At 38.1% G+C, this 21,714-nt stretch overlaps 1 protein-coding gene across 1 annotated transcript; it reads left to right on the top strand.

Annotated features, from left to right (window-relative positions):
• Positions 1-148: 148 nt before the first annotated feature.
• Positions 149-20,558, top strand: LOC128534070 (deoxynucleoside triphosphate triphosphohydrolase SAMHD1-like). The gene is made up of 14 exons (XM_053508395.1): positions 149-736; positions 7,525-7,685; positions 7,981-8,096; positions 8,542-8,612; positions 11,365-11,517; positions 11,594-11,688; positions 12,137-12,245; positions 12,460-12,551; positions 15,691-15,806; positions 18,874-19,013; positions 19,176-19,253; positions 19,344-19,448; positions 20,082-20,210; positions 20,469-20,558. Exons 1-14 carry the CDS (start codon positions 149-151, stop codon positions 20,505-20,507), a joined length of 1,992 nt encoding a protein of 663 aa, XP_053364370.1. The 3' UTR covers positions 20,508-20,558.
• The last annotated feature ends 1,156 nt before the right edge of the window (positions 20,559-21,714 follow it).

Raw genomic sequence — 21,714 nt, 5'->3', positions numbered from 1 at the left:
AAACTAGAGTCACAATTCCAACAGAGTGACACTAGGAGCCTGTAGCAGGGATTAAGGACAATTACGGACTATAAAGCACAAACAACCGGTATGACAAACGCGGACACGACTCTGGCAGACGAGCTGAACACTTTCTAACACGGAGCTCATGGTGGTGGCACAGGCACCACTGCTTAGGAAGGTTGGGGACCTCCACCTGGATGTGGATGGCTGTTCCATCACTCCATCCCCTGAAGTCTGCAATCTGGGCATCATTCTGGATCCTACTCTATCATTTCAGTCCCACGTCAAAAGAATTACCAAATCTGCCTTCTATCACCTAAGGAATATCTCCAGACTCAGGCCCTCACTCTCTGTTTCAGTAAAAGAGACCCTCATCCACTCTTTCATCTCCTCCCGTCTGGACTATTGCAATGCCATCTTGTCAGGTCTGCCAAACAAAGCCCTGGATAGACTGCAATACATCCAGAATGCTGCTGCAAGGGTTCTAACAGGCACTAGGCCCTGGCACCACATCACTCCCATTCTCAAACAGCTTCACTGGCTTCCCATCAAATCCCGCATTAGTTACAAAGTCCTCCTCCTCACCTACAAATCTCTCCATGGACTGGCTCCCCACTACCTTACTGACTTCCTCCACCCCTACACCCCTCTGAGGTCCCTGTGGTCCTCTTCCAAGGGCCAGCTGATCGTCCCCCGCAGCAGACTCAAGACCTTTGGCGACAGAGCCTTTCATGTAGCTGCCCCCACTCTCTGGAACAAGCTACCCCTTCATGTCCAATGTGCCCCATCACCACCTTCTATGCTCGCTTTGAGGCTGCAGCTAAAGACGCTAGCAATGCTAATGCTAGCGGCGCTAACGGCTACAGACAGGAAGACACTGCCAGCACCAGAAACGCGTTCATCATCTCCGAGCATGACGTGAGGAGAGCCTTCAAGAGAGTGAACACCAGGAAAGCAGCAGGACCAGACGACATCTCAGGTCGTATTCTCAGAGCCTGCGCAGACCAGCTAGCACCTGTGTTCACAGAGATATTCAACCTCTTTTTATCTCAGTCGGTGATCCCCACATGCTTCAAAGAGTCCATCATTGTTCCTGTCCCGAAGAAACCTCAACCTGCTTTTCTTAATGACTATCGCCCTGTAGCCCTCACCTCAGTAGTGATAGAGTGCTTTGAACACCTGTTCAGAGACTTCATCATTTCACTACCGGACACACTCGACCCTCTACAGTTTGCATACCGCCCAAACCGTTCTACTGATGATGCCATCTCTCACCTCCTCCATACATCACTCACTCACCTGGACACTGGGAAAGGGAATTATGTGAAAATGCTCTACATCGACTACAGCTCTGCATTTAATACCATAATTCCATCCACACTCACCACCAACCTGGAGCACTTGGGACTCATCTATGTGCCAGTGGATCTCCAACTTCCTAACTAGCAGACCACAGGCAGTAAGAATAGGCAGTCATGTCTCAGTCTTCCTCACTCTCAGCACTGGTGCCCCCCAGGACTGTGTTCTGAGCCCCCTGCTCTTTGTACACATTTGACTGCGTGGCCACTACCAACTCCACCGCCGTCATCAAGTTGACACTGTCATTGTGGGCCTGATCACCAACAACGATGATTCGGCTTACCTAGAGGAGATTGAAAATCTGGAGAAATGGTGCCAGAGGAACAATCTACTCCTGAACGTCTGTCAAGAACTAACCTGAGATGACCAGAAGACGTAGCTTTAGCGGTTAGCCCTTTGTAGCGTGAATGGTAAACCCAAACGCGGAAGAACACGAGTAGGCAGGATAATCACGCTTTTAATCTAAGGACTCTCACAAATGGGGAGCAAGGGAAAGACACAATCTAACCCGCGTCCTATAAATACACACTCGATCAGGAATTGAAACCAAAAAGGTGAGTACTCACAGTTAGATGTAGGAATCCGACGTGGCATCGGCAAAACTCAATGACTGAGCGAAGTGCTATGGTTTGTTTACCTCTTTTATACTTCCTGGTTTGCGACCGCTTAACTTCCGGGTCCTAGTGCCGGTCGTGTTCCGAGTGTGCATGACAACGTCAGCAAGACAAAGGAGCTGATTGTGGACTTTTGTACAAAGCAGGAGAGGAACTACCAGACCCCAGTCATTAACAGCAGCCCAGTGGAGAGAGTGGACAGCTTTGATACCTCGGTGTTTACATCACGCAGGACCTGTCATGGTCCTGTCACATCAACACCGTGGTGAAAAAGGCCTGGCAGCGTCTCTACCACCTCAGACGCTTGAGAGACTTTAGACTGCCCTCCAAGGTGCTCAGGAATTTCTACTCCTGCACCATAGAGAGCGTCCTGATGAGAAACATCACAACCTGGTTCGGGAACAGCACCATGCAGGACAGACGAGCTCTACAGAGGGTGGTGCGTTCAGCTGAACGAATCATCCGCACCGAGCTCCCTGACCTGCACTCGATCTACAGCAAACGGTGCTGGACTAAGGCCAGGAAGATGGTGTAGGACCTCAGCCATCCCAACAATGGACTGTTCTCTCTGTTGCGGTCTGGGAAGCGATTCCGCTCCCTGAAGACCAATACAGAGAGATTGAGGAGGAGCTTCTTCCCCCAGGCCATAAGGTCTCTCAACCACCCAATACAGGACTAATATCATCTCTAATATCATCTCTTTTACATCACACTGGGCATTCATGGACACTTTTTGCACTATATACTTATACTTTCATTATGGACCACTGCACAAATCACTTTAATAATAAGACACTTTAAGAAGTCACTTTATGCATATTTGCACACCTCAGCCATTTTTACATTACTTATATGGACAAATTTCTATTTTCTTTTATATTTCTATATTATATATATTTTGTTCTTATTTGTACAGTATATTTTTATTTTATTTTATTTTATTTTACTTAGCACAGTATATTTACTAGTTACTATATTTACTAGTTAATTTCATTTTTCTGCAATATTTCTTTTACTGCAATATATCTTTATTTTTACTTGTACAGTATATTTTACCATTTAACTTTATTTTCTACCGTATTACCTTTTATTTATATTTATTTCTTATGTTTAAGCTTTTATTTTAAGGTCACTGGTAGTCGAAAAAGCATTTCACTGCATTTCGTACTGTGTATGACTGTGTACGTGACAAATAAAATTTGAATTTGAATTTGAATTTGAAGAAAGAGTGGGCCAAAATTCCTTCACAGCAACGTAAAAGACTCACTACTTATTAGGTTTAGGGCAATACATTTTTCACATAGGCCCAGGCAGGTTTGGATAGCTTTTTTCCTTTAATATATATATTTTTAAACTGCATTTAGTATTTACTCAGGTTATTTTTCTGCAATATTAAAATTTGTTTGATGATCTTAATCATTTAAGTGCAACAAACATGCAAAAATATTTAGTAAGGAACAAATACTCTTTCATGGCACTATATGTTTATATCTACAGTACATAGAAATGAAAAGTAAGGAATATGGATCAAGAACGGAAAGGCCCCAATGAAACAATGAGAGTTGGCAGTCCTGGTTCAATGATTTCTAATAGTATTTTTTTCTTTTCTTTTGTGTCAAAAAACTTATTTGGAGAGATCTCAGCCTCATCAGTGTATGGACTAATAACATACGTGCTGTACCAAGAAATAAGAGCCATAAGCAATACAGCAACAACTAAAATGAGGAAGAGAAAAGGGCACAGAGTGCACCTGCTTTGCATATTTTTTGTGTTTGCAGTTTCCATATAGTGTAATGATGTTCCTATTTGCATTTACTTAACATGTAACATGGGCACAGTGAAAGCTCTAAGTATTCAGAACAACTTGTACAAATTGTGAATAAAAACAGAATGCAATGATATGGAAGTTTCAAATTTTAATATTTTATTCAGAATACAACATAGATGACATATCAAATGTTTATGAGAAAATGTACTGAGAAAATGTATAATTTTAAGGGAAAAATAAGTTGATTTAAAATTTCATGGCATCAACACATCTTAAAAAAGTTGGGACAAGGCCATGTTTACCACTGTGTGGAATCCCCTCTTCTTTTTATAACAGTCTGCAAATGTTTGGGGACTGAGCAGACAAGTTTCTCAAGTTTAGGAATAGGAATGTTGTCCCATTCTTGTCCAATACAGGCTTCTCGTTGTTCAACTGTCTTAGGTCTTCTTTGTCGCATCTTCCTCTTTATGATGCAGCAAATGTTTTCTATGGGTAAAAGATTTCAGAACGCAGCCATGATGTTGTAATTGATGCAGTATGTGGTCTGGCATTGTCATGTTGCAAGGTCTTCCCTAAAAGAGACGACGTCTGGATGGGAGCATATGTTCTTCTAGAACTTGGATGTACCTTTCAGCATTGATGGTGCCTTTCCAGATGTGTAAGCTGCCCATGCCACACGCACTCATGCAACCCCATACCATCAGAGATGCAGGCTTCTGAACTGAGTGCTGATAACATCTTGAGTTGTCCTTGTTCTCCTTAGTTACCATGATATGGTGTCCCACTTTCCCAAAAAAGAACTTAAAATTTTGATTCGTCTGACCACAGAACAGTTTTCCACTTTGCCACAGTCTATTTTTTTTTTTTCAGAGAAAACACCTGCGCTTCTGGATCATGTTTAGATATGGCTTCTTTTTTGACCTATAGAGTTTTAGCCGGCAACGGCGAATGGCACGGTGGATTGTGTTCACTGACAATGTTTTCTGGACGTACCCCTGAGCCCATGCTGTGATTTCCATTACAGTAGCATTCCTGTATGTGATGCAGTGCCGTCTGAGGGTCTGAAGATCACGGGCATGGAGTATGGTCTTCCAGCCTTGACCCTAACGCCCCAAATTTTTTCCAGATTCTCTGAATCTTTGGATGATATTATGCACTATACATAGATGATGGTAACTTCAAACTCTTTGCAATTTTTCTCTGAGAAACTTGTTTCTGATATTGCGCCAGTATTTTTTGATGCAGCATTGGGGGAATTGGTGATCCTCTGCCCATCTTGACTTCTCAGAGACACTGCCACTCTGAGAGGCTCTTTTAATACAATCAAATTCAAATTTTATTTGTCACATACACAGTAATACACAGTATGATATGCAGTGAAATGCTTACTCAATGGTGGTAATTTGACTGGTTTTAAAATGCTAAAAACTAACTTAGAAAACAAAAACAAAGAAAAGGTGGTCGGACTAGTCATGACGGCAGCCGACCTCACAGGCGCCATCTTGGAACCATGATGCCAATTGACTAAATAAGTTGCAAATTGGTCCTCCAGCTCATTCTTATATGTACATTTAACTTTTCCTGCCTCTTATTGCTACCTGTACCAATTTTTTTGGAATATGTAGATCTCATGAAATATAAAATGAGCCAATATTTGGCATGACACTTCAAAATGTCTCACATTTGTAATGTTATCTATATTCTATTCTAAATAAAATATTGAAATTTGAAACGTTCACTTCTTTGAAACGAAGAATTGCATTCTGTTTTTATTTACTATTTGTACAGTGTCCCAACTTTTTTGGAATCGGGTTTGTATATAAGTTCAAGACTAAGGCACAGTCTTAGTGTTTAAGTCCAGGCTAAAAACCTATTTATTTAGCCAAGGATTTTTATAAATAGATTTGCCTTAGGTAAAGGAGCAGATCTGGGGGACTCATGGACGTAGAGTATTATGGTAAACTGGTATGTTTGGATGCTGTCTTCCCCACTCTCATTGATCACTCAGGTTTGTTGACGGTGAGGTGATTGGTTGCTTTACATCTCAGTTCCCCCTCATGTCTGTGTTTCTTCTGGCTCTCCCTTTAAGTTATGATGTCATAGTTAGTCCTGCCAGAGTCCCTGCTTACACTTTACATTACATATACATTCACATTATACATTATATGACTCTGACCATACCCAACTGTCTCTCCTTCTCTTCTACCCCCCCCCATCCCCCCCCCCCTTTCTCTGCTGCCAGTGATCCAGACTCCCCCTGCCCTCCGGACCTGTCTCACTTGTCCTGGTGCCCCGCTTCTGGTTAGAGATCTCGTCATTTGGATGCCCCATATGTCTCTTTGGGATGCGTCTGGTGTCTGGGGATGGGTTCACTCTACCATGAAGACGGTTCTGGCCTCGACTGGTGTTGACAGCTATTTATCTGAGGACATTCCCACATAAAAATTCCATAAATTCTATATGTCTACATTGTACAGCTGTTTTTCTTATTGTTCTATATTTTTTCATATATTGTATATTTTGTACTGTACAGTTATTTATTTTAATTTCACCTTTGTGCCTTTGTGTTTTGCCACTTTCACTATGGTTCCTGGATCCACCCAGTTGTCTGCAGTATAAAAGCCAGTGTGTTTACGCACACGGACCAATCCTCTTCAGGTTTTATTATATGCAGATAATCTCCAGAATTGTAATTTCAGCAATATGACAAGCCAGGAGCAAACAGGTGAGGATGGGTCATGTTGTGAAAATCTTTAAAACCACAAAGGAGCAGCTGACAGCAGCTGACAACCAGAACTTGAAACCTGTCTAATTACTGTACATCTTCTTAAAAATGGGTTAAATTATTGCTTAGTGCAAGCTTTATGAAATCAATTTTATTTTCTTCTAAGCATGAGTTAAATTAAAAGAATATCAGCTGATTCTACTGATATTTAAGTTGTTCCAAATTGTCATACCAACAAATATTAATAATGCTTACATTTCTTTTATAAATAAATAAATAAATTTGTTGAAACTTTTGTTGAAACTTTTTAAATTAAATAAATCGTTCAGCCAGTCAGAAAATTGCCATGTCTGTTTATATGAATCCAAAATATTTGAGCACAAATGTTATTTTCTTTCTTTAGGGGACCATGATCAGATTCTCTCCAAGGTGTGTATCCTAATTAGTTCTAAACTTGACCTACAGTACACATGTCTTTATTAAATCACGATTCTCAAACTACCCCTCTTAAGAGGGTCCTGATTGACTGAATAACACAAGTAGCACAGGTTTCTTTCCCATTAGTTACTGTGGTCCTTGTGTACAGACACTATTCTGGATCCAAAAACATTTGTACACTGTGGAAGTACTCAGAGATTTTTACTGATTTTATTTTATAGTAATGAGTAATGTTTATAGTGCTAAGGGGGAATGTAGAGAAGTAAAAGTATACATTAATTTCAGAAACTGTAGTGAAAGTTGCCAGAAGAACATAGTAAAGTTCGGATGTGAAAAGTCTCATTGTTTTATATTAACATTTACAATATATCTACAATCATCAGCTTCAAAAGGCACAAAGCCCAGGTCACAACTTTGCTGTGAATGCTCTCTCTCTCTCTCTCTTTCTCTCTCTCTCTCTCTCTCTCTCTTTCTCTCACTCTCTCTGTCTCAGGCAGGTTTCTGATGTCCTGGAGGAGGCATTAATTAGCCTTTATCTTCCCCTGTTGTAGTGAGTTAGATGCTTATATAATAATAATAATAATAATAATAATGACAATGCACTTTCTCTTACTCAGGTGTTTAATGACCCGATCCACGGTCACATTGAGCTGCACCCCCTGCTGGTGAAGATCATCGACACTCCTCAGTTCCAGAGACTGCGGAACATTAAACAGCTGGGAGGAGCGTACTTTGTGTTTCCTGGAGCTTCACACAACCGCTTTGAACACTCTTTAGGGTGGGTGTGTGTGTCCGTGGACTGTGCTGATAAATGAACATATATTTATAAATACACTGTGGTGCTGCACAGCTCATGCACAAACTTACCCCAGTGATTCTCAATAAGCAATAAACTGAAGTTTTTACATGAATGCTTCGTACATGAAGTAGATCCATTAACTGCTAAAATCCTGAGCTGTACATAAACTTACATTCATAAAACAATAAGTGTGATAAACATGGCTGGCATTTATCCTTATTTGACAACTATTTCTATCTCTATTTGAGCTTTGTACCATTTGTGTGTATGTTAGTGTGGCGTATTTAGCAGGCCGTCTCGTTCAAACTCTAAAGAAAAGACAGCCCGAGCTCAACATTACAGAGCAAGATGTCCTGTGTGTTCAGATCGCTGGCTTGTGCCATGACTTAGGTGAGCAAACACACGCAAACACACACACACACACACACAAACACACACACACACACACATTTGTTTTGTTTACAGCAGTAAATCTTACCAGATGGTCAGTACACACATATAGTTTTGTAGTGTTCCACTCTCAGCACGTCTTGACACTAAGAATCTCACTTCTGTTTCTTCTGTTATTAATATAAAGCTTAAACAGTTTATTTTAAAATGTCACAGATCTACAGTAAAAAATATTTAAATAGCATAACAGGAGTATGGACATAAGACTTTAATATATATATGTATATTTAATGTATGCATGTTTTTCATTGGGAGGATGTAAGCTCTAGTTTTTTTTAGTACTTCAGATATCTAAAAAAAGGGACATAATTATTTTGACAGAAAAAGTAAAATAAATAACAAACAATAAAACTTTAAAACTTACTCACAATTGTCCACTTTGCAGGTCATGGACCATTTTCTCATCTGTTCGATGGCATGTTTATCCCAAAGGTTCGTCCTAAATTAACCTGGAAGGTAAGAATCAAACCACTGCATAAACTGATCACAGAATCATTCCAACTTCTCAGTGTAGATACAAATGCAGCTCTTTTTTAATGTCAGTGCACATTCTGTTAATCGACACTAAAGCAATAGCTCTTTTTGGAAAATTAAACACGACTATTTCATAAGAAGCAAAGGAAATGTTTACTACAAGGCACATGACATATGACTCCAATAAATTTTGAGGTCCAAAGATTTAATTATGTTTCACAAATGTTTTTCCATCTACAATATGTTTAGGTTGACTATCATGCTTATACAGTGCTTTTAGAAAGTCTCTCTGCAGCAACCATATTTTCCCATCACCTACTCTATGTAGCCACTGCGGAGGGACTTTTTGAATGCATGTTACAAAGGGCATTCAAGTCAAAGTGGGACTTTTGCTAGTACAGAATAACAGAATACCCTCTGAAAGTAAAAGATCTTTTTATTTCTTGTCACAAGCACTTCCAAGTAAAGACTCCACTTTATTTTTGCTCCCCCAGTCAACTGAAACCAGACACCTGAAATCTATTGGGTAATCAACCCTTGCCTTTATAAAAAAAAAAAAAAAACAAGGGCTTCATCCTTTGCCAGAGCATATATCTTGTGTGCATATTTTATTTCCATGTGATTTTCTTTAGCAGTTGCTTTAGGCAAATCAAGTGCTGGATTAGTGATTGAGCTTACTCCATCTTTGATCAAGGATTTCCTGCATTGCTAAGCCTAATTCTCCTCATGCCCTGCTACATCACAAGGAATTCCTCATACAACCCGGCAAGTCCTCTGCTGCACACAAATTGACCAAAGTCCTTCACTGTCTGCGCATTCGTTGATTAGACATGCATTATTCAGCCTACTTCACTCCGCTTAAAAAATTCTCTAAACTTTTATGTGCCTTTGAGTCTGCTATTGCATTTACTTAAATCATCAGTTCAATCTTGACCATGACATTTCTCTATATAATCCCCTAATGCACTTATCCCAGCATTTCACTAGTGCGTAGATACCATGAAGGTAGAAAGTTTTCTCAGTACACCGGAGCCATGATTGCCGTCACATTTGAAACGACAACCTCCCAGTAAAATCTTTAATTACCTAGTTATGGAAATAGCTTGGAGCAAGTTCAGGACTGCACAGGCGATGTGGCAATAACTCCCAGTAATGTGCAAGTGGTGTTGTGCAAATGATTGTGTGTACAGTTCACACAGACAGATGAGTCTCTTCCACAAGTTGGCAACAAGTTTGCAATTGCAATTACTGAATGTTTACGGGAAAAACTGCAGTGGGCTCCGAGCCACCTTGGCCGGGATTATCATTCAGGGATATATGTTCTTTAAAACATTTTGCACCGTTCAAATGTTTTACTGCTGCTAAGAGTCTCATCATCATACTGTGTTTGAAGTCATCTGTAAATGTCAATTGCTTTTATGTTTTTAATTACCAGAAATTTAATCACAAATCCCAGTATAAATTGTATACATCTCAATTAAAGAACAAAGAATTTAGAGCACAATGTTTAATTTATTTTAAGTTTTCCGAAATCAAAACAGGGAAAAGAATATAGAGACATAGCACACCCAATATTTGGTGTTTCCCTGTTAGCATGCATTTCAACCATTAACAAGGTAACTACATGTAATTGTTCAGTTATATACTATACCTAATCAGCCAAGATAAGATGAGTAAGAATCCATTGTCTGGGATTTAAAAAGTCACTTACTCACTCATCATCTATACCGTTTTATCCTCTATTCAGGGTCATGGGGACCTGGAGCCTATCACAGGAGACTTAGGGCATGAGGCGGGGTACACCCTGGACAGGGTGCCAATCCATCGCAGGGCACACACACATACACACACTCATTCACACACTACAGGCAATTTGGAAAAGCCATTAAGCCTAACCTACATGTCTTTGGACTGTGGGAGAAAATCAGAGTACCCAGAGGAAACCCACCAATCACGCGGAGAACATGCAAACTTCATGCACACTGAGACGGGAATCGAGCCTAGCCGGGAATCGAACCCAGGCCCTGGAGGTGCAAGCGACATGCCGCCAGGATTCAAATATATTTCATTTTATTTATTTATGCATTTGAGATTTTATGAATCAGTTACTGTGTATTTGCAAATATAGGTTGTATACAGTAAATTTCATGTTCTGCATAAAAGATGCAGGGGTAGCTTAATGGTTAAGACATGGACAACAGGTTAGAATGTCACAAGTTCAAAAGTCAGCACCACCAAGCCCTGGTAAGGCCCCAGGCCTTTAACCCTGAATTGTTTAGATGTATAATGAAATAAATAAATAAATAAATGTCACTTTGGATAAGGGGTACCTGCCAAATGCTGTAAATAAATGGCAGAAAAGGTTACACTGATGTCTTTTCAAATTTGCATGGTAGCTTAGTGGTTAGCACTGTCACCTTACAGCTCCAGAATCATGTGTATCGAGCATTTCTGTGTGTGTGTGTGTGTGTGTGTGTGTGTGTGTGTGTGTGTGTGTGTGTGTGTGTGTGTGTGTGTGTGTGTGTGTGTGTGTGTGTGTGTGTGCGCGCGCACCCTGCGATGGTTTGGCATCGTGTTCAGGTGTCCCCCGCCTCATGCCCAAAGTCTCCTGGCATAACGACCCTGTTCAGTTATAGGAGAATAAATGATGTCCTTTTAACTGCTTCCATAAAGGCAGACATTTACACATACAGTATACAGTACATTTATACGCTAACCCTGTTTTTCTCTTCAGCATGAGACCGCATCTGTGAAAATGTTTGATCACCTGGTGAAGGAAAATAATCTGAAGCCTGTGATGGAGAAGTATGGTCTTTCTCTACCTGCAGACCTTATATTTATCAAAGAACAAATCAACCCACAGGGCGATGACACCAACGAAGATGGGGTAAATAACTTTCTATTCTGTTTATAAGTTGAAACAGCTGAACTTACTTTTTGTTCTCTTTTACTTTAAATGGCAGTTTAAAGGCAGAACTGAGGAAAAGAGGTTCCTTTATGAGATTGTCGCAAATAAAAGAACTGGTATTGATGTGGACAAGTGGGATTATTTTGCCAGGTAAATATTTATTTAAAATAAACTTTCTGTTACTTCTTAGGTAGAATTAAAGTTAATGTATTAAAATTATAGCATATTACAGTTATCCTATTGAGAGACAAACATAATAACACTTAAACAGTGTACTGACATGGAATGGAAAATAACATGTCCATACCTAGACATAAATGACATTAGATGGCCTTCTAAAAGGTATCAGTATTAAATACAGTGGTAATAGAAAGATCATTATCATTAATGAGTATGGTATAATAATAATTATTTATAATTTATCATTTCATTATCATATCATATCCCACATTGAGATACAATTTAACTACTGTGATATATTACATTAATTGTCTGGCATTTAAAAAAAAGAAATTATAGATCTTTTTAAGAAATTAAATCCATAAGAGACATATTTTATATTTATAAACCACAATGTTTTTATTTTCCACCTGAACAGAGACTCGTATCACCTGGGCATCCCAAGCAGCACAGATCACCGCCGGTTCCTCAAATTTGTCCGAGTGTGTGAAGTTGAGGGAAAGAACATTATCTGCGCCAGAGACAAGGTATGCTCCTAACCCATGATGCATTGCGCTTTTACTTTACTAAACATTTCAAGAACTTATGAACAAAATTCATTATTGTTGATGAAAAATAATTACTAATGTCTGTTACCTGCTAGTTACATTAGTCTCTAAACATGTCTTGACTGATGGACTATATTTGGCATAAGAAAGATACTGTGGATATTTTCTTTTTTTTCTTCCTTTTTTTCCACAGGAAGTCTATGATTTATATGAAATCTTTCAAACAAGACAATCCCTACATCGCAGAGCCTATCAGCACAGAGTGACCAAGATTATTGAGGAAATGCAAGTATTGTTAACATCAATATCAGAAGTAAACATGTACAGTATATACAGTATAGTCACCCTTAAAAGGTGTAATAGTATAACACAGTGCAGAATAATTTGCATATATAAATAATATTTAGATTGTGTGTGTGTATATATACACACACACAATAGGTACCCAATCGGAATGTTGGTTTTACCGCCGTTGCGCATGGTGGCAGCATTTGAATTTGTGCATTTGCTGGCTTCTACCACTGAGTGCTATATAACTATAGACCGACACCTTAGGCCTTAGTTCTTTCTCTCAAGGATTAATGAGCACGTAGTGGTGTATAAAATCAAGTTAAACATTGTAGTTAAACGAATTCATAATCACAGTATTAAAATTACAGTATAAATGTACAGTAGACGTAAAGTAAACGTCACCACAGTGAGCCTTTAGATTTTATCATGTGTAATTAGAAAAGGTACGCATGTAAGGTTTTGTGTCAGTTAATATTTTGTGTTCTTTAAATGTGTAGTATATTTATTAACTAAAAATAAATTAAACTAAATGACTATTAAAACTCAAACATTGTCAGGACGTGCTACTGCGTCAGCAGATGTCGATGTCATTCAGGTGTGTTTTTGCATTATTATAGGAATAAAATGCAGTGGGTTGTTATGATCATCATAATTTTCTTTAATAATAAATAATGACCCCCTTTGTGCTGTACCCCCGCTGGCAAAATCTTATGAAATACAAGTGAAAGATTAAACGAATTTAAAATCACAGTACTAAAATTACAGTACAGATTTAGAATTTAAATTAAATATAGGCGTTTCTTATTCGCATCAAATTTAAGCAAAGTAAATGTATACCTTTATATTTAGCCTTTAGATTATATCATGTGTAATACTAGCATATAGGCAGAAAACAGACTTTGGGTGTGCATCAGAAAAAGTTTGCCAGATCAATGTTCAAAAACAATATAATAAAACTATATAAGACTACATAGCCTTTACTGTATAAGGCTCCACTTTTATTTAAACGCACTCACAATAACGAAATAACATTATAATATTGTAAATGTTTAAAAGCAAACAGGGTGCGCTGTTCTGTATTGTTTTTGGTGAACTTGAGCAGAACTTGAGCAACTTGGTCAGAAAATGAACCGAAACTCCGTGTACTCCGCCTCACAGACATGAAAAAATATATACTTATCGAAAGCAAAATATCTGCTTTTAGATACGGAGATACGCTATATAACAATTTATACTTTGTACAAATAAAATTGTCAGCTAGTGAACTTGATCTAAACAACATTTTACCAATGTTTTTTTTACTCATTATTGTAAGGTAAATATCGCTGGTTCAGATTTTTCATGTTTGTTGTGTAAAGCTCTCATGTGAAAATTACCATCACTATTGTATTTCTTCAATACAACATTTTTTATGACTAAATTGTATTTTAAAACTGCGGTGAGTGAAAATGTCTCTTTGCGCCACCTGGCGGCCATTTCACGAATTACTTTGGAATCCAACTGATTTATTTTGGCCGCTGTCATTTGGCCGCGGCGGTGAGCGCAGCGGTAATAGCCATTCCAATTGGGTACCTACTGTATAATAAGATCATTTAGTGCTTTCACATTTAGCCACTGCAATGGATCAGACACCGCCCACAAGTACACAACTAGTGGCATCAGCCAAATGGAGTTACATCCTTAAAAGTGAGACTTCAGATTTTAAGTGGTAAGTGGGTTTAATCAATGGTTACCGATTCCCCTCACCTAAGCAACCCTGTCAAGCAGTATTTCATATTGGCATCCTGCAGTTTTTTTTTATGAAGCTGAACTCAGTCTGTTTCTGGAAAGGAACTGACATGTTGATGAACAGCACTCACTTTTACAACTTGTATGTGCTCATGGTACACAAACATTAGTACCAGTCTTACCCTAGGATCTTCTTCTTCTTCTTTGTCTTTCGGTTGTTCCCTTTCAGGGGTCGCCACAGCGAATCATTTGCCTCCATCTAACCCTATCCTCTGCATCCTCTTCTCTCACACCAACCAACTTCATGTCCTCTCTCACTGCATCCATAAATCTCCTTTTTGGTCTTCCTCTAGACGTCCTGTCTGGCAGTTCCAACCTCAGCATCCTTCTACCGATATATTCACAATCTTTCCTCTGAACATGTCCAAACCACCTCAATCTGGCCTCTCTGACTTTATCTCCAAAACATTTAACGTGGGGTGTCCCTCTGATGAACTCATTCTTGATCCTATCCATCCTTGTCACTCCCAAAGAGAACCTCAACATCTTCAGCTCTGCTACTTCCAACTCTGCATCCTGTCTTTTCTTCAGTGCCACTGTCTCTAAGCCGTAGAGCATCGCTGGTCTCACCACTGTCCTGTACATTCTCCCTGATACTCTTTTATCGCACAACACACCTGACACTTTTCTCCACCCATTCCAACCTGCCTGTACCCGCCTCTTCACCTCCTTTGAACACTCTCCATTGCTCTGGACCGTTGACCCTCAGCACTGTACTTAAAATCCTGCACCTTCTTTACCTCTGCTCCCTGTAGCCTCACCGATCCTCTTGGGTCCCTCTCATTTACACACATGTATTCTGTCTTGCTGCGGCTAACCTTCATTCCTCTGCTTTCCAGAGCATACCTCCACCTCTCCAAATTTCCCTCCACCTGTTCCCTGCTCTCGCCACAAAGCACAATGTCATCTGCAAACACCTAGGATATAATCTTACCCTAGGATGGCATGATCATTTTTACTGCATCCAGCAAATCAACTTCAGGGACAAACTGTTCACATGCTGCCTAATATATCCCATCCATTTCAGGAGCTATTGTAACATGATGATCAGTGTTATTCACTTTATAGATCAGTGGGATATATCAATCAGCCATAGCTGTACCACTTTACATTGATTATCTGTCATACTGCAATAAACTGGTGACAGGAATCAAAATTAAAATAACAGCACCCTGCGTCCCTGTTTGTACACATACAGTATATTTCTACTAATATATCTTCTCACTTATTTGTATTTATGGCATATTAATGACCACATTATCTTTAGTGGTGTGGTGTAATGTTCATGCAGCTGCAGTGCACATACAGTATGGTTAATAACATTCCTACAAATATTACATTATAGGATAACAGAAGCCTTGGTGGAGGCTGATCCTTATCCTCTGATTGAGGGTTCTGATGGAAAAAAGAAGCGCATGTCAGAAGCCATAGATGACATGGAGGCCTACACCAAACTCACAGGTCAGCTAATTAATATGCATGTTGTGATCATCTGTTGCATATAATTTTAGATATAATTTTAAAGGCTAACAAGGTATCATAACAGAAGTGATCATTCATGATGAATAAATTATTTATATAAATAACACTCTAAAAAATAAAACTGTGCTGTACTCAATTTTTTTGGTGAAACATTTTTACACTTAAAAATATTGAGTAAATATAAAAAAATATAAAAATCATGTAAAATATACTTCATGAATTGAGTACAAGTCATTAAAAAAATTAAGTAGACATGAATAACTATATTTAGTACAATGATGTACAAAATTATGTAAATGTAATGAAAATCAGAAGTTAATGCAAAGTGAAAATGAGTAAAATAATTGAGTAGATATAATTAAAATGGAAGGTAGAAGATACTGAAAATTATACTATTATTTAACAAACAAAATGTGCTACATTTACTAAATATTTTAACTGAATGAAAAACAATACACACATTACAATTTTAATTAAACATTTATTTCAAATTTGACAAGACATGAAGTCTAAACTCAACCTGATTTACATGCAAATGACATGTAACAAGATCATAAACAAAGAGCTGGATTTATCTTATTAGTAAACAGTTTCACAAACAATACTTCTGCCACAAGTATTATACAGTTAACATGTGGAAAGTAGACTTTTGTATTAGAATCTAATGAGTCACATTTTACATCTGAAAGATTGCACACCCTCACACTTCAGTTTCCTGCAAACTGTGGGATCCATACAAATGTGTGTGCAGACCTTCTCAGGTCTTAAAGAAGCAATGACAGTCTAAATGAAGACAGGCCACTAAATATCCATGACCAACAGTACCATGCTTCACTTGATAATGATCGAAATTCCTTTTGATGATGCGACAAATGCACAGTTTACACCGCCATCCCATAATGCTGGCACCTAAAAAAGGAACAATAGTATACAAGTAAGTACAAGTGTGATTGTTAATATAAAGTCTACCAGACTGGTAAAATAGTACTTCCGTTTAAATACATACTTTTTGGACTAATATACATCATCACACTGATCTACGAGTGGTGTTTAAGTCAAAGCAGGACTTGTGATGAAAATTCTCTAAATATAGAGAGAAATAAAGGGGGTGTATTGTTATTCTGCACAATCAATGGTCCCGCTTTGACTTGAACATCCCTTGTACATGTTTTTGTCCCTTGTAAAAAAAATTATACCCAACTTTATTTATGCATGACTATCAACTATATCAACTTTTTACTTTGGTTAATAGAAAATCTAGTATACTCGAGTGGAAAACTTGTATAGTCTAGACTTATTATAGGTGAAATATTTCAAGCCTTGTTTTAATTTCTATCTTTGATTCAATGGTTACACATTTAATACTTCTGTAACATTTTAAAAAGTTGACATTTACCTTCTGTTTTATCTCAATTCAACTTCTCTTCATTAGTGGTGTTGGTGCTGTGAAAGAGATATAGACAATATATAACATGTTTTACACAAAACACACAAAATCAATCAGTTTTAGTTTCTTTTACTTACATATCAGAACATTCATAACATTGTAAATATAAATATTTAAATTTCATATTACTTTCTCCCAATTCTAATTCTGAGAGAAATGTATTTTCACTAAATCTTTATATTTCATAGCTTTAGTTATTAGTACAGTACTTAGCACTTTTATTTTATAACATCTGCTGCTGCGTGCTCAGTGTTTAATCATGTTAAAAATACTCATATACAGTAACGTATAAAACAGTACCAGAACCCGGACACTGCACCTCATTTCTGCTGTTTAAACCGGATTTGGTCCGCGTTTCTTCCTTAAAGTGTCGGAGTGACCGAGCAGACTCGCGGTTCAGTGTGTGAGGTGGACCGGTACACATGCGGTAATAATTTGAACATGTTCGTTTTATATCCTCGCCACAGTGGCGGTTGGCTGCGCAAAATCACCGCATTTGGCGGGAGAAATTCAAATATTGCGGCACAACCGCGGCCGGTTACACCAAGAAACCCGGACATGCACGCGCTGCTGCTCGGTGTTAAATCTCTCCTTTTACACCAGAGTTTAAGTGTCTGTATTAACGCCGCTTTAGCTGAGCAGTTTGGTGGTTGGAACAAACAAGCTAAATCACTATGAACACCAGGACTGGCCTGTTGCTAGCTATCGTTAGCTCTGGAGCTCAGCTGTGACAGGATTCAGAACAGTAACTCACACCCTATAAAGTTGTGTGTGCAGGCAGACAGAGTCATTATTACAGTAACTTGTGTTAGCTGTTTACTCACCAGGATTTGTAAGGAATGTTCCAGAATGTTCCAGGTGCTTCATGTCCATTCTCACATCCTCACAGCCTTCTTGTCTCTGATGTTACACCAGACTTCCCATGAGCACTTGCACAGGGCAATTTACTCAATTATTTAAGTTTTTGTTGTTAAACATAAAGAATATTGAGTTGGAATGAGTAATAATTGTAGTTCTTAAAACTAATCAGTACAATTACTCCATTAACAGATATTTTGATTGAAATGTATAAAAAAATATTAAGTGCATGTTAAAAATATAATTCAGTTAGTCAAATACTGATTTTTACTAGTGAAGTAAACTTAAATTATATTGTAAATTTAGGACAAAATTAATAGTTGTTTTTTTAGGCATTTATTTTGATTTGTCTAACTCAAACAATCATGTATGTGACTTTTAGAGATTTTATTAAGGTAACATAACCTTTTTATAACTGTGAAATTTACAAGGCCACAGAATCATTTTTTAGAGTGAAATGAATGAATGAATTGTACAAAAAACAGTTAAGCAAGGCTGTTTGCAACCATTAACACATCTGGAATACAATATTAAACAGAAGTGCATGACCTAATACAGATATAAAAAGTTATATCATCACACATTAGGTGTTCCCAGTGATCGCAAAAGTTTTGTTTGAATGGTGTGAAATAAATTGCACATATTCCTGACTCCGGTGCACTCAATATTTTATATTACCTATGCTGTGCATGTGTTTGCCATGACATTTTTAAAAATAAAATTCTCTTAATTACTCCCAAGATCACATTTTTGAGCAGATCCTGTACTCTTCTTATGATGGCCTGAAACCGTCTCGGTCCATCCTGAGGAACATTCTGTGCAGACGCCTGTATGTGTTTGTGGGACAGGCAAAACCAAAGATACCCACCATGGAGTCAAAGGTTAAAGGTCACATGTATATTACCTTACTGTATATGTAGTTAATTACCCGTATACATATACGGTTAAATAAACAAAAATGTATGGTTCACACTGAAAAGCTAAATAATCAGAAGTTTTTTTTTTTTTTAAGTGAGATATAAAGTCTTGGTTTTTGGTTTTAGGAATGGCCAAAGGAGTTGGCTGAGTCCAAACCTGCCAGCATCCAGGTGGAAATGAAGCCTGAAGACTTTGTAGTGAGAGTATGGAAAACTTAAAACCTAATTAAAATTTTTAATGATAATTTTGTAAATCTTTGAATTTTAATTCAATATTGGATGATGATCTTGCAGGTATTTAGTATAGACTATGGCAAGAAGGACAAAACCCCCATAGACAAGGCCTATTTCTACAGAAAGAACAACCCCACCAAAGCCATTCCCATTCCCAAGGATATGGTATGTCTTAAATGTTATTTGTCAATAGAACTGAAAATTGAAGATATCACAGATGTTCTGATATTTACTACATCACAACATTTAGTGTGATACACAACAGATCCACAAACACTGTATATTATCAAAAGATTATAATTTGTTTCTTTATTGAACCAGCTTTTTTTGTCCACCCACATATCCTTCTGTGTCTGGCGGAACTAATTAACCGCAACTGGTGGTGACTGATAGTTAGTGAGCGCCTGTTAGTGCAATTAACAGCGGTAAAAGTTTTAAATTCTTACCGGTACTATGTAGCCAAAAGGTGAGGAGAATAAATCATGGAGGTGGTGGACAGTCCTGAGAAACTTACCAGATTTATTTATTTTCATTATTCTTCATTAGAATATCAGCTCTGTTAACTTCTAATTTCCGAGGTTGAATCTCAAATAAATGGGACGCAAGTGCACTATGTGCTATTATGTAATGACTGTGTGCAATCCCTTGTTCCACACATCAATTAGTGCCCTTGGTCAGGGGTTGGAAAGGGATATGGGATTCAGGCTTGTGTAAAGGAAGGAGACAGTGTGTTGTTTATGATGACATATTGTTATCTGATGTGTGTTCTTGCTGAAAGTATCTGATGTGTTTTTGCAGGTGTCCAACATGCTGCCTGACAAATTTTCTGATATGTACATCAGTGTTTACTACAAAGATGCAAAGAAACTGGATGCTGCAAAGAAATGTTTTAAGGAGTGGTGTAGGAATAAGGACTTTACATGTCAGGTAACACTCACCTCCTATACAGTCTGTGTGTGTGTGTGTGTAAATTTGATCACTTTCTGATGTTTAACAGAGTAAGGGAGTGGGTTTAAGATGTGTGTAAGATTCAGGTGCTAACCTGACATTAGAACATGCCGTAAGAATTATGCTAGAAATGGAAGTGTCTTTATTTTCATGTAGTGGCCCAAAGACAAGCCCAACATATGGTGTGCCCCAGGCTCTGTGCAACTTTTAACATGTTGGAAATGTCTGTATTTGTAGGATGCTGATGACACGGCAGTGGAGGGAGAGATACTGTAGGTGGCTATGCTGTGATGTAAGTGTAGAAGTGGTCCCTGAACATTCTAACCCTGGGTTTAGGATTGTTGACGCGAGAGATCATATACCACTTCTGCAACTTTAAATGCTGAGCTTTAATAATCATTATACTATTTCAGTTTAACAAATATGGGAAATTGATCTATCAATACATCAGATTTTGCATGTGTCTGTTTCTGAATTTTATGAATTTTAAAGCAGGGGTTTTAAACGAATTACTGCATCAGCTTATTTAATGTGTTAAACTGGAATGTTATTAAATAGTAGTAGCTGGATAAACTGGATTTGTGTTACACAGGAATGCATGGTGGGAAAATAAAGGTTATAAACTTCCATTACAAGTTAGCTGAATTAGCCTTGGAGTTCAGCTGGGTTTAGTTTAAATTGGGATATTTTTTTTGTATTATTGGTGTATTTGCTTCTTCATGCAACTCCTGACTTTTATTGATGTATGTGGTGAGTGTATCTGGTGTGGTGTTTTAAAGCCGTTTAAAATAAGGCTAATAAAGTCTCAGGGTTGATTATATTTTGTGTCCTTTTTCTGCTTTACTGGAGTCTGCACATTTAATACTGATGTTAACATATATTTAACCATAAGCAAAATATTAATATTGTGATGCTAGTTGATTCTTTGTACAGGAAGTCCCTAACTAATGAACATTTGAGTTTTGACCTTCTGATACAAACAGACTAGGGTTTACATCTAACATTCGAAGAGGCGAACAAATTAGGGATGTAGCCGTCACATACTGTTAAATGTTGGACTGTGGGCATGATGTTTAGGCATAGACGCAGAGGGGGATGATGGTGAAACAGTCTTTTAATTATAAACAAACCAAACATGAGCAAAGGAAGTTGGCTTTACTTTGGAGCATACTATAAAACAGAACTCAAAACACTGAAACATACACAGATTAGGGATTACACAGTCTAATACAATACAGACAAGGGATACAAACCAGACGAGACTAGACAAACTAAACAGCCTAGAGGACTAAACACAGGGGACTATACATGCAAGGGGCTAAACACACAAGACAGACTTGGCTAGGCCTACTAGCTGTTATGCACATTAGCTGCTAAGCTAGCTAGTAGCTAAACAAACTAATTGCTAAACTGGCTAGTAGCCAGAGGGCCAGCAGACTAGGTATGAAACAGACTAGAAACTAAGAACTATAAAAGGTTAGTG

The sequence above is a fragment of the Clarias gariepinus genome, chromosome 1 (genome assembly GCF_024256425.1).
Source record: "Clarias gariepinus isolate MV-2021 ecotype Netherlands chromosome 1, CGAR_prim_01v2, whole genome shotgun sequence".
Taxonomy (NCBI): Eukaryota; Metazoa; Chordata; class Actinopteri; order Siluriformes; family Clariidae; genus Clarias; species Clarias gariepinus.
This window is presented reverse-complemented; position numbering and strand designations above follow the sequence as displayed.

Coding starts and splice junctions, on each gene's coding strand:
- LOC128534070 (XM_053508395.1), top strand. CDS start 149: ATGGTGGTGGCACAGGCACCACTGCTTAGGAAGGTTGGGGACCTCCAC. Junction 7,686..7,980: donor CGCTTTGAACACTCTTTAGG/GTGGGTGTGTGT, acceptor TGTGTATGTTAG/TGTGGCGTATTTAGCAGGCC. Junction 8,097..8,541: donor TGGCTTGTGCCATGACTTAG/GTGAGCAAACAC, acceptor TCCACTTTGCAG/GTCATGGACCATTTTCTCAT.